The sequence below is a fragment of the Condylura cristata genome, unplaced genomic scaffold (assembly GCF_000260355.1).
Source record: "Condylura cristata isolate star-nosed mole 26May11 unplaced genomic scaffold, ConCri1.0 scaffold00020, whole genome shotgun sequence".
Taxonomy (NCBI): Eukaryota; Metazoa; Chordata; class Mammalia; order Eulipotyphla; family Talpidae; genus Condylura; species Condylura cristata.
The window spans coordinates 9,410,762-9,424,147 of record NW_004567121.1 but is presented as its reverse complement, the minus strand read 5'-3'; the positions used below and the strand labels follow the sequence as shown (position 1 = coordinate 9,424,147).

Genomic DNA, 13,386 nt, shown 5'->3' with positions numbered 1-13,386 from the left:
TATACAATTTTGCAACTCCAAAATAAATACCCTACCATAAATTTCCTTGTCTATGAGACTTAGAAAAATGCTTTAAAGATGATAAAATAGAAAAGTCAGTCAAATCCTTTAAACACAAGTGGTTGTAGTTTCCCTTCCTATGTGCTATGCAATATGTCATGTAGGATCCAGGCTATAGAAAGAACTTGATAGTTAAGTGAGAAAGAGAACATCAGTCCAGTCACCTCCAGGCAACTTTAGACATTTTATCATTTAATCTTCTAGGTCACAGACTCCTCCTTTATATGAGAGAATTAGACTAAAATATCTAGGCCTAAGGTTCTAATATTCTATAATAATATGAAATGAGTAGGAGTGTACCAAGGTAGAGATTTAGAAAATTAAAATCTGAAGCATGGAAAATAAAAGTAAATAGATAAAGAGGATCTATGTCTGATTACCATTAAAGGGTTCAAAATAAAAAGTATATTCAGTAAGTAAGAGAAATTTTGATTTGGTTCTGGTAAAAAATGTTAGGAAACTGTTTTAAATATACACGGTGATTTGGCCCACATACTGTTATTGATCCTATTTTATCTATACATATGTTCACTAGAATCATACTCCATTCTTTTACACAAAAAATAAAACTACATATCCAAATACTTCTGTTGAATTCCAACAGTTTGGAATTTTTAAAAAAGCAGAATATATTATGCCTTCAAAAATCTTACATATTAATACTCTTCCCTAGTTTTCCAGTTAACTGTTAATCTAGTAATCCAAAATTAAAGATTGGCACTTCTATGAATTACCCAAGTATCTGAAATCAAGTCAATGCCTTAGTGATTATCAAGTTTCTAGTGAAGAAACAGACTCATCAGTTTAAATGCCTAGCACAAAATGACACTGGCTCAATGGTAGCTTGTGACTCAGGTTAGATCTCTTATCACAGAGACATTTGCTTAAGACTGAGTGGTATACAGATCAGTAACAAATATTTGATTTATAAAATAATTTCAATTCATGTCACAAAGTGTATGACCCACTGATTTATAGCAGATAAGTAGTCTTAGAATAGTCTACTAACAATAACAATAGTTAAGCACATACAACTATACTTTCATTAATTAAAACTAAATTCTGGGCTCTCCCTGGTGGTGCAACAGGTTGAAGCACTGCATTATGAGGCTCTCAGAAGCCAATGTAGCATGAGTTCGATCCCCGACCGGCCAGGGAGCTGATCCACATGGCACGGCAGACCTCTCCTGACCTGCCTGCTGCTCCCCTCAGCAGTGTACTTTGTCAATCTGTCTGTTGTGATCCCCACTCTGTCTCTGGTGAATCCACTCACTGTCCCTGCACATCTGGCCTGTACCCCATAAATAAATTTCTGTAGGCATAAGTAAATAAATCTTTAAAAAATAATAAAACTAAATTCTATACATATTCATCTGTAAGCATCAGAATATGGGATTTTAAAGCCCAACATAGTGGGGGTCTACAGGTGTGTTGGTTTTGGGTATGGTGTGGTGACATGTATCTAAGGAGATATGATCCTATACCCCTGAATATCATACTATGTTGTAAACCAATGTTATTGTAATTAAATAATAGTAATAATAAAGTCAAATATTCTATGGAAAAGGAACATACTAAGGAAAAATATGGAGCCTTTCTTACTACTCCTATTTTAATGCAATACTCTGCAATGCTCTTTTTTGAAAATATTTTTGATCTGAATAATAAAATTATAGGGAAATATTCAAATAAAGATGATTAAACACAAATTAGTGTTCCTACTTTATAAAGGATGACTGACACCCACACCACTTAAAAATTTTCTAAATTTATAAATGACATCTGAAAAAATTAGGTTTGGAAAAATGCTGTGCTCAGTGACTAATAATACCACAATGTCAGAAACTATATATACCACCTTCAATTCCCTTATTAAAGTACACTGAAAATGAGAAAAGCCCAAAGAAACAAAAAACTTTATAAATTGAGAAACTACTTACGGTCGGCAGCTTTTCACAAGTGTTTTGAGAACATTTTCTACAGAACTGGGGGGAAAAGTCATTTGATAAATTAGGTTGGTGATTTATGAACACTTCAAATTCAATTGACAAATATCTCTAAGATATGTTCATACTTTTAATCTATGCACATGCAATTACTAATTCTTCTCTTTCAAATAGGATTACTCTCAAATAAGATAAACTGCACAAACTCCTTATTCTACTCTTCCTTTACCCTCATTTATTCTCTGCTATATGCTAAAAGAAAGAAAACTGGGAAAAGGATAAATTATTTTTGATTATTACAAAACAGGGAGCAATGACCATACTTATCAATACTAAGAAGTATCCCCAGTGGCTTAAAAATTCACACACTGACTTTTATTTTTTTTTAATTTTACACAAAATACAAATAAAAAACATACTAGAATCTGGTATGTTCTATCAGAACATCCAGACACTAGCTTTCCATGACCAATTGTTAAAAGAGTTCTATAACCCTCCAAGCTACTTATTGTCAGCAACAATTATCAAAGAGTAACAGCCATCTTTTTGATCAGCTACTATGAAAGCTGGTTAGTATTAAAAGTTAGAACTTGTTTCCAAGTTGTAGGTGGCTTAAGTTATAGTAGAACATATTTGAATATGAAATTATAATAAATATTTTTGTTTTAATGAAAGGCCAAAGTGTACTGATTTAAACACATATGACCCTAATATATATTTAAGTTTTTCAAATTGGACCATAGTCAAAAAAGGGTCAGATGCAAATAGACAACACAAAGGGGAGCATTAGGTAATTTTGAAATAGAATTTTAAAATAAATGTGTGACTATTTACAGTACAATATATACAAGTTAAAATAAAACAAGTACCCAAATTTCAAGAAATAAATTATGGGGGAAAGGGAGAATTTTCAGGCATTGCTTCCATTTGACACTTTCTCAATCTCAATAAGCTGCTTGAAATTCTTAAGTCCAGAAACCTATTCAACTTCTCTGAAAACTTAAGAACTAATCTGCAAAGAAATTCCAAAATATAACACAAACCAAACTCCTCACAAATAATATAACATTGAGAAAACTATAATTTAATTGCTTGGAGCACAGGAATCCTCTTTAATTTCAAAATTACTCAAGATAAAAATTAATTGAAGAGGAATCCAGAATACAGCTCACGAAATAACTCTAAAATAAAAAGAGGAACACATGGCCAGAAAGCCCTCATGGAATATTTTCTCTGTTTATCAAAGAGAGGTTTTATTCCCCCCACCCCCCGCCCCACATAAAATGTAAGCAATTAAGAACACAGAATTAAGAATTGAGTTTAGAGAATATATGTTTTCCTAGTTTAAAAAAAAAGGGGGCAAACTTCTTTCCAGCTACATGTAAAATTTCCTGAAGACCATAAGTATGATTATTACTTCGGGGATTTCCAAAGTGCTCATAATTAGGCTGTATTCCCATATGTTTACCTTTATCTATTTAATTTATTTATAATACTCAAAATACATTTTTTGTGTGTGATAAAAGACACAGATACTTGGATCTGCTTTTAGTGTGGACTAAAGAACTCTATTCAGAAATAAATTATAGCATTAATAGGTAAGATTTAAAAAGCCATCTAGTTTGCACACTAAATTTTGAATAGATCAACTTAAATACAGACTTTAAGAAGATAATTCTAAAATGATAAACTTTCTGTCCATGCAATAAGGAGAAGATATCTATAATTCTCCCAGTTCCTGAAAATTATGATCATGTTAATTTTACACTTATTTTTTTACAGTTTCTGTGGTGATTCATTTGAGTACACAACACAGAAACCTGTTATTCAGAATAACATCTCTATTTTATTAACATACTTTGATATGAAAAAAAAAAGATTCTAGAAAGCAAGTCATAAAAGGCTGCATTGTTGCAAGTTTTCTTGGTTCCCTTCACTCTTCAAAAGAATAGGAAGCATGATAGCTGTCACTTCACTCATTAGTGGAATAGGGTATGAGAGAATGTGATTTAGTTCATCTCAATAAAGCCAATTCAACCCCTCCTCATATATAAGGTCTGTGCCATGGGATTTATGCTCTTTATCCAGAAAAGGGTACAATCTCTCTAACCTGTGATATCTGTATAGTGACCTTTTGTGATTCTTGTAATCTCTCAAGATGAAGGGAACAATGTTTCTGTTTAAAAATAAAATAAAAGGTTAAGGCTAGATGCTACCAGACTACATTTCTCTAATTTTTAGAGGGAGTGAATAATCACTACATACTTCTCCAATGATTGGAAATTTGTAACACTAAATCGATAACAATTCAAAACATTTTTTTTGTTTTAATCAAAAGGGATCTAAAGAGGGACTAAGCTTTGGATGAGTTTTCCCATTCTCTTATTATTTTCTCTTAAGCGAAGGCTTGTTAAGTTGAAAAGAAAGCCACAGTATATCTTGTAATGGCTCATAGCTTGGGCTTATATTAAGATCTAAATTTGAATACCAGTTCTGTTAATTACTGGTAGTACAATATTACAATAGCTGCAATTTTTCCATCTAAGAGCAAAAAAAATACCTATACCTCATAAGACAGTTCACAAAAATTAAATGAGGTATTACAAAGAAAGCAGTTATCTAGCCCAGAATTAAGCACAAAAAATGCTAACGACAATTACGATTTCATACTTAGCCAAAAGAAATTCTATTTTCTTTCTCTGCAAGAACTAAAATATTGTGCTCATTCAGCTTTTACATTAATTCTATTGCCTCTGAGTAACTATTAACTTATCATTTAGGAAATCAATCGAAATAGGGAAGTCCTCTTCCAAATACCATCCTATTTATTAGGACAAAAAGTAAGCTCTTGTCCTAGTTTGTGAGCTCTTGTCCCAGTTTCAACAAATGAGTGTGAATTTTCCTCTCTGGGCTACAATTCCCTTATGACAATATTCCTTATGATTCTTATGATGACATTAGTAAAATAAATGCCAAACATGCAGCAGAGAAGTCAGAAGAAAAATCAAAGCTTTAACTTCCGGTTACTAACGTGGTGGATGTACATACACCTAGGGGTTTATAGTTCCTACCTCCTTGGCATTCCCTAACTACAAAGACAAGATCATTCCTAAAAAGCAAATACAATCATGTAAGGTTAGGGTAGACTGCTTACTAAGAAGTACTTTCATCTTAACTTGACATTTATATCTACTTTCTCTAAATCTATAAACAAATTCACCGTAAGTTAAGTCAAACATTATCCATATGAATTAATAATCTTAAAAATCTAATGTTGCTTAGTTATATTAGTAAGTAGTCATTTTTTTACAATCATTCCATACAAAATCAGGGTATAGTTAATTTTGGCATAAGACAGGTATAAAGTAGAATGCCTTAGCAGTGATGCTGCATTCACACTGGTTTTTCATTACAATTAAAAGAAAACCATGCATGCATAACAACTATTAAGTAATTTAATAACACCAGTCACACACCCTCACGAAAACATACATAATTGTTTTAAGTGATGAGAAATCAGAGCAACTTGAATTAAGTATTTTTCAATTGCTTTAAATGAGCAATTTCAGAGGAAGATCATTATAAAGACTGAGACAAATTTTGGAAGAAACACTATCAAAGACACAGATCAAAATCAACTACATAACTTCTAATTTCCAAATAAAGTAGAATTTTCTGAAAAGCTTCTTTTATGAGCAAACAATAAGAAAGTCTTTTGTTGCTAGTATCAAGGTCACAAGTACCTAGAAACTCCTATCTAATTTCTGATTTTCCTATTGAGGAAAATAAGAGATAAAAGGAAGAGAAAGGCAAAGTAAAATTTAATTACTTATGTCCCAAACAATAAAATGCAGCTTTTAAAATCAACTTGAAATTCATGGAATTCTATCTAAGCAGTGCTTTCAGCAAGGACAAACACATAAAACACATGAGCTTATGACTTCAAGACAGTTAACAAATGAAGTAACCTTTCAGTTTTGACTATAAAAATAGTATTCTAAAAATAGTATGAATACACAAAGTCAGCTGACAAAACTTTCACAATGTGTCAGAATATATCTAAGATGAACATACTCAAAACAAAATACCAATTTCAAAAGCATGGCTTCTAAGAGGGATATTTTGAAATAAAGTGTTTTTTAAAAAGTGCTAACATTACCCCCACTATATCAGCTTCAAACACTTACTTATTAGTGCCCTAAACTGAACCTTAAGTAGAGAAGTAAAATTAAAACTGTTTTAGATTATTTCCTTTCAAAAATCCAGTGGACAGAAGAGTTTTAAGGAACAAGGAAGTGAAAGTAGTGCTGTATAACTCTCCAACTGGTTTCTTTTTAATACTTCTGTATAAAAACAAAGGGAACTCAATTCCTGACATGACATGTACTGAGAAGTCCAAAACCATTAAGTTGAAACCCTTTAAAATAGGAATTTTTATAACTATATAGTGTAACTTCAATGGAAATAAGGCAACAAGTACTTCTTTCAAAAGAAGTTATATATAACAGTTAAAAGGTTACCAAAAAGAAAATGAATAAAGAATAAATGATAAATTTCTTACAGCTTTTTCTACTTTTACAGGAACATTAACTTTCTAATTTTGTCCTTTAGTGGTGCCCATCATCATGCAAAGCCCCTACAAATTTAGTTCCAGACTCCCAATATTTTTTCTCATTCTTTCAAATGGGAACACAATACCATTTTAAAAGAGGTTGCATCAAGACAGCTGCACTTCATAATAGGTGCATCAGAAGGTAGCGGTATAGAGACCGCGAGGGATTACTCCAAGATATTGAACCAATATAGTTTATCTTCCTAGACATCAATTTTAGCAGGCATGTAAGAAATGTGTAACTTATGAAAACATCACTTAATAACTCTATTACAAATAAGAACGTTTAAGATCAAATGAAACTACTAAGAAATTTCAGGAAACACCTTCCTCGGAGAAAGAAAGGAACTATTTATTAAATGGACAAATGGAGAAGCACTGGTACAAGAAAAGGAATACTGGTTTGGAATCTAGAAGAGCTAGGCCTTACAGAATTAAAAACAGGAAATACAAATGCAGAATGCCAAGATACAAAGTGACTAATGCAATGAACCCCTAAACGACATACACATAGCATATCGGAAAAGTATGGGTATTTTTAATTATCCTGCTTAATGGGAGGACTGAAGGAAATGTTGGTGGTCAGAAGTCAGTACATTAATATCTTGCAATTCATGGAATTAATCTACAATGCCAAAAATAATTACAATAACTTTTCAACATTCCATTAAGTAGTGGTACAAGATTAAAGATGTTTCAACCTAAAACTGGTTTAACTAAGGATTTGGGGTTTTTTTTTTTCTTACTTTTCATGGAGTATCTTCTAGGAATACAATTAACATGTAAATCAAAGGACTGTAATTCATTTTGTTGAAAATTTTACCTTTAGTTATTGTTCTTTCCTAAAGTTATCTTTTTTTCCCCCAAGGTTTATTCATTTAGACATAAAGAACTGGGGTACAAGTCAGAGGTGCAAGGGTGGTGAGAGGCTTCACCAGATATAGAATGGGGAGGAGAACAGGCAAATCAATGAAGTACACTGCTGAGGAGAACTGGGGGCGAGACAGGAGAGGTCTGCCATGCCACGTGGATCACATCCAGGGCCGGGGATTGAACTTGCACTGAAGTGGTTGCAGGCAGTGCTGCGTCCTAACCGTTGCACCACCAGGAGGGCCTCCCTAAAGTCATCTTTCATGGGGACAGTTGGAGCATCATGTGCTCGGCAGCATTCCCTGAACTACTGGGATTGGCAAAAAAATATAGGCAGTATGGCTTAAGGGAATCCCAAGACACCAAAGGCACCACAGCATTATATGTCTTCTTTGTGCAGATGTACAGAGGAACATTTAAAAAACAAACAAAAAACAGAGGTCCCTATCAATTTTGTGAAATTTTCCAAGAAGTGCATTGAGATGTAGAGGAAAGAAAAGTGTGAGTTTGAAGCAACAGCAAAGGCAGATGAAGTATGCTGTGACTAGGAAATGAAGGATTATGAACCAGTTAATCAAGACCAGGAGGATCTGAATGCCTCCAGAGGTCACTACCTGGATTCTTTCTGTTCTGTTCAAAATTCTGCCCCATGATCAACTCTACAAACACTGGCAGCTCAATATTGGCGATACGGCAAAGAAGCTGGGAAAGAATTGTAATAACTTAAGTGACAGTGAAAAGCAACCTTATAAAAGTGGCAGAGCTAAAGAAGTATGAGAAGGACATTGCTGACCAAAAATCAAAAGGAAAGTTTGATAGTGAAAAGGTAGAAGATGAAGAAACAAAGATGAGGCTGGAGCTGTGAACACTGCCCTGTTTAACATTTAGCTTTGGGTTGTCTTGTTTTTCTAATATAGTGACAGCTTCTGCTGCCTTTCTTAGTTATGGAAAAGCAGGGGGGCCCGGGGTGGGGAGCGAGCTGGTGAGAGAGGTGTTTGTAATTTTTTTTATTTCAATGCAGCAGTGTTAAACTTTTTAAAGAAACTGTAGAACTCTTCTTTGTCAGTAAAAAGCCAATGTATCAATGAAAGTTCAAGAACTTTCTGTCAAAGCATAACTTTCAGAACACTGATTTACTTTTTGGGGGGGGGGTATATTTAGAATGAGGAATGTTTTTAAAGATAAATGACCAATACTATGTATACATCTATATATTTAAAGTCATACCATCCTGGCAATTCTAACTGGGAACACTTGATTTGCCAATACCTAATTTTGTACATAAGTAGTTGCATGCAAATGTGTAACTGCAAAACAAGTCTTTAAACCAGGGTCACTGAATCGGCAATTAGCAAAGAAACAAAACATGAAGATATCGCAGAATTGAATAATTTTGTTAAATATGGTGGTAAGAAAGCAAAATACCTGGTGAAATTATACACTGACATTATTTTTGTATGACATGTTAGCTTTTTTTTAGATTTATTTATTTATACATGTAAAACTGGGGTACAGGCCAGAGGTGGGGGGTGGTGGTGAGAGGACTCCCCAGAGACAGAGTGGGGAGCAGAAGGCAGGACAGAAGAGGTTTGCTAAGCTATGTGGGTCTCACCACCTCTCCACCCCCCCACCTCCCACCAGGCCAAGGATCAAACTTGTGCTGCAGTGCCTGAGGAGAGCTTCACGTGCTGTGTCCCAACCCCTTGAACCACCCGGAAAGCACTACTTGTTGGTTTTTAATCTTTCCCTAACAGTCTCCTCAGAAGTCTACTACACAATCTTCTATGGTTTTATGTTTTGTTTCTTTTCCCAATTAACCCTGTGCCTCAATTTCTTTCACGTGTAATAACATTCAGAAAAATGTTCTGTGCTACCATAACTATATTATCCTTCACAATTACACAAAGAATTACTGTTGTAAACAAGATTATCATACTTCTTTTTTCCCAATTTGGCAGTCTTGTTTTGTCATAGTTAAGTCTGGTCTGTTATTCTTATCAAGGCACTAGCTTTTATTTTACTGTCTACTAATAATGTTACACTTTCAGTTTCTTGTACATAAAAGGTGTTTTTTCTTTTAAATCTAAACACACTGAATATAAATAGAATTAGAATATTCCTTCCAGTAGTATTCCTGTACATTTGAAATATGTTGTTTATTATAAATAACTACTTTCCCATTATTTCTCTTTTATGGTTAAGGCATTATTTGTGTTTCTAATGGTCAACAAGTGCAGGAGTCAAGTGCTACTGCTTTAAACCAAGCAAAGATCTTAGCAAAGACAATGTTTCTTTACAGGCCTAAGAAGAGCTGTGCTGCAACGTTTAAGGTCCCAAGTAAAGTCAGGGATGACATGAAACTTCAGGAAGAAACTTGATAATAAGTATATTTTCAAGGTGCAGGGAGGAAAGACAAATCTAGCAACTTATTCAGGAAAAGTTATTACTGAAAAGGAAACCCATAGGTACTTATTTAATGACCACACAGGACTAGAAAGAAAGTAGCTATCTTTGCAAAGATGCACCTGTCAGTGCACTATGCTTGGTTATAAAGTAAAAGGCTTATTGAAGGGTCTGCCCTGGTGGCGCAACAGGTTAAAGCACAGCACTATCAAACTATCTACCGAACCGCTGCAGCATGAATTCGATCCCTGGCCAGGGGCATACCCCATATGACCTCGTGGACATCTCCTGATCCGCCTACTGCTCCCCTCTGCAATGTGTCTAAGTCAATCTGCCTGTTCTGCTTCTCACTCTGTCTCTGGTGAATCCTGTCGCCCACTGAACCTCTGGCCTGTACCCTAGTTCTCATATGCATAAATAAATAAATCTTAAAACAAAAAAAGGATTTAAATAAAGGTATGTAAAAAAAAAAAAAAAAGGGTGGGGCCCTCCCTGGTGGCACAACAGGTTAAAGCTCAGCACTGTGAAGCTGTCCACAACTGTTTAGGTGCAAGTTCGAACTCCACCCTGGAGGTGATCCACATGGTGCAGCAGACTTCTCCTGCCTTGCCCAATGCTCCCCTCAGCAGTGTACTTCAATAATCTGCCTATTCTGCTCCCCACTCTTACTCTTGCATTTCTGGGCTGTATCCCAGTTCTGAATGCATAAATAAATAAATCTTAAAAAATAAAAAATAAGGGGGGGCAGCCAAACCAGTTCACTAAACCAGTAAAAGCAAAATGCAAATGTAATTATTACAATGTTTACATTAAATTTGAATTTCTATAATATTTATAAACATACACCTGTATATTTGTTATCGTTTAATATCATTATGAGTTTTGCTTCTTTTATATTATATGTGAAATAGATTTCCTGTTAGAACAAATGAAATTTTCAGGAAATACTTCTGATCAGTATACTTGTGAACACTGTCCAAAGCCAATTAGGGCCTAAGTTCAGGATCACTTGTGGTCATTTTTAAAATTTTTTCCATTTTTATCATTTCATTGTTTACTGTAATTAATATTAACAACTTCTATGCTAAGTGTAATAACAGATTGTTGCCTTAGGTGAAGTCAAAGGGATTAATCATGGATTAAACTAAGTGAATAAACTATAAGAAATAACAAAATAATGTAAATATGTCTACAACTGAGAGAGAACCACAGAAATAAAACCATTAAGATTTAATTTATAAAAGAAAAATACAGGTGTTATTCAGAAAATAATAACTGATGTATATGACAGAAGAACTCTAGATAATGAGAGGAAACAACTACTAGAAACTGAAGGGGAAAATCTTATAAAAATAACAATTTTCAATCACAAATAATGAGCATTTTAAGCCAAACATGCTAAGATGAGAAAATTAAGAAGTAGATCACAAATGGAAAACCTCCAATAACAGGGAGAAAGGCAGTCAACTCTGAAATCACTAATAACCAAAAAAGGAGAAAAGGATTATATTTTAATCTGCAATTTCAAGAGTAAAATACAAAACACAACAAAGTTAAAGATCTAGGAAGTCTGGATATACGTACAAGAAGACACACACATCAAGAGATTTAAGGTCTAAACATAGTAGGAAATAACAAATGAAGGACTGCTCATTTGAATATGCTGTGATTGGAAGAAAAGTCATCACAGTAATCTGTATGTCCTCAACTAGTATCCCTAGAATATATGCAAAGCTCCTCTTGAAGTTTTCATTTAACTTGAAGAATTAAAACACGTGTGGATATATTATGAAGAATGCTACACTCATTACTTTCAGTGACAAAAATATGATTTCAACCCAAAATCTCTTGCTTTCTTTTGGCCAGTATGTGATATTAGCTGGTAGAAATGACCTGAGATAAATTCTTAAGTGCAACTTTAGATGTTGTTTAAAGAGAGCAAAAGATGTTCAGGAATCAAGTTACCCAGAATTTGCATATTGAAATGTGTATGTCGGAGATTATCTTTAACAATCCAGTATCTTTCAATTATGGTCAACCCTCTGAAAGTCCCCAGGCACTCCCAGATAATTACTGCAAATATAAGTACTTACTTAGGAAACCAATTTAATCCTAGGTGTTCTGTCTTAGAGTATAATATTCTTTCCACCATGTCATAAAGTGGTCTCCAAGGTAACTCCAAATCATCTCTTGAAAGAAGTTCCTTTTTCCTAATTTTTTTTAAAAAAAAGCAAAACTCAGTAAATACATATGTATATATGTATCCATAAGTGTGTTTATACTGCACATTCTACATAGAGAGGACAATTATTAAATGCTTCTATCACCACTGTAGGGTGTACATTTCCCTATCCAGTTATTCACTTGAAGAACAAGGTATAAAAAATAGCAATGTACCAGATATTTTGCTATTCTAATCCCAGAGCAAAATTAAAAGGGGACATTAAAATTTGTGCACCATTATTTTTTGATAAGTTTCTTATTTCCTCACATTAGCTATGGAGTACCTACTACCTGTATACTGTGTGTTTTGGGGTAAACAAATGAATAAATGACCCTCAATCTTCTCAAGAGTCATACAACTTATATAGGTAAGATAATTAGCATAAAAGAAATAATCAAACCACAGTTTAATGGGAGTGAGAAAAGGGAAGGTTTCATGAAAATTGATTTTTAACTAAACATTCACACATATACGTAAAGTTATAAAGATTCCTGTAAAGTTTTTCAAAACTGGCAATTTGGGAACTGGTTCTTAGCAAAGAACACTTAGCTCTCATCCCCTAAACTCTTAAAGAAACAAACAAAAAAATCTAGCAGAAATCCACAGAAATTAACTTACTTTAACAAGTTGATTAAGAGACGAGCAAATCCCTGCATCATGCTGATTTCCAGTTTGGGAATTGATACCAGCTCATACAATAACTTGATAAAAAGAACATGATCTTCTTTGCTAAATTTTCTCCCATAAAGTCGAATATATCTACAAGAGAAAAATCAATAATCTTTAAAAACAGGTATGGGGGCATACCCATGTTCACTGCAGCATTATTCACAATGGCCCAGTGTGGAGGTATATATACAGGTGAATGTATAAAGAAAATGTGGTACATACATACAATAGAAAATTATTCCATTTTTAAAAAGAAAACTTTTATACTCTGCAACAACTTAATTTAAAATACCTTTATGTCAACTATGTTATATACATTCATCTTTATGCAGGAAAGCACTATTCTGATTTTATTTAAGGGATTTATCAAAGAATCATTGTATTAACAAAAGTCTATGTAATAATGCCTTATTGTTGAATGGTCTTATTTAACTAGGCTTTGGTCATAAATAACCTGAAAAGAGTTCACGCAAGCTTGAGCTGTATTTAAAACGGCCTGAAACCACTTTTAAGTGGCATGTCATAATATAATTAATGGTAAACAGACCAAAAGAAGGTAGCTATACAAGTTTACTTGTGCTGGCCCTCCCTGGTGGCGCAGC

The 13,386-nt window shown here is 33.8% G+C and overlaps 1 protein-coding gene across 2 annotated transcripts in view; it reads right to left on the bottom strand.

The window, feature by feature from the left end:
- Window positions 1–13,386, bottom strand: part of PSME4 (proteasome (prosome, macropain) activator subunit 4) — an 84,027-nt gene that overhangs the window by 56,126 nt on the left and 14,515 nt on the right. Inside the window, exons 2-4 of one of the 2 annotated variants that reach the window (XM_004686198.2) lie at window positions 12,734–12,874; window positions 11,985–12,101; window positions 2,001–2,045 (exon numbers count right to left, since the gene is read on the bottom strand). In XM_004686198.2, the coding sequence (XP_004686255.1) occupies window positions 2,001–2,045; window positions 11,985–12,101; window positions 12,734–12,774 (203 nt within the window). In that variant the 5' untranslated portion in view covers window positions 12,775–12,874. Of the gene's footprint in view, window positions 1–2,000; window positions 2,046–11,984; window positions 12,102–12,733; window positions 12,875–13,386 lie in introns of those variants that run through there. The other variant, XM_012727519.1, reaches the window with a different exon arrangement.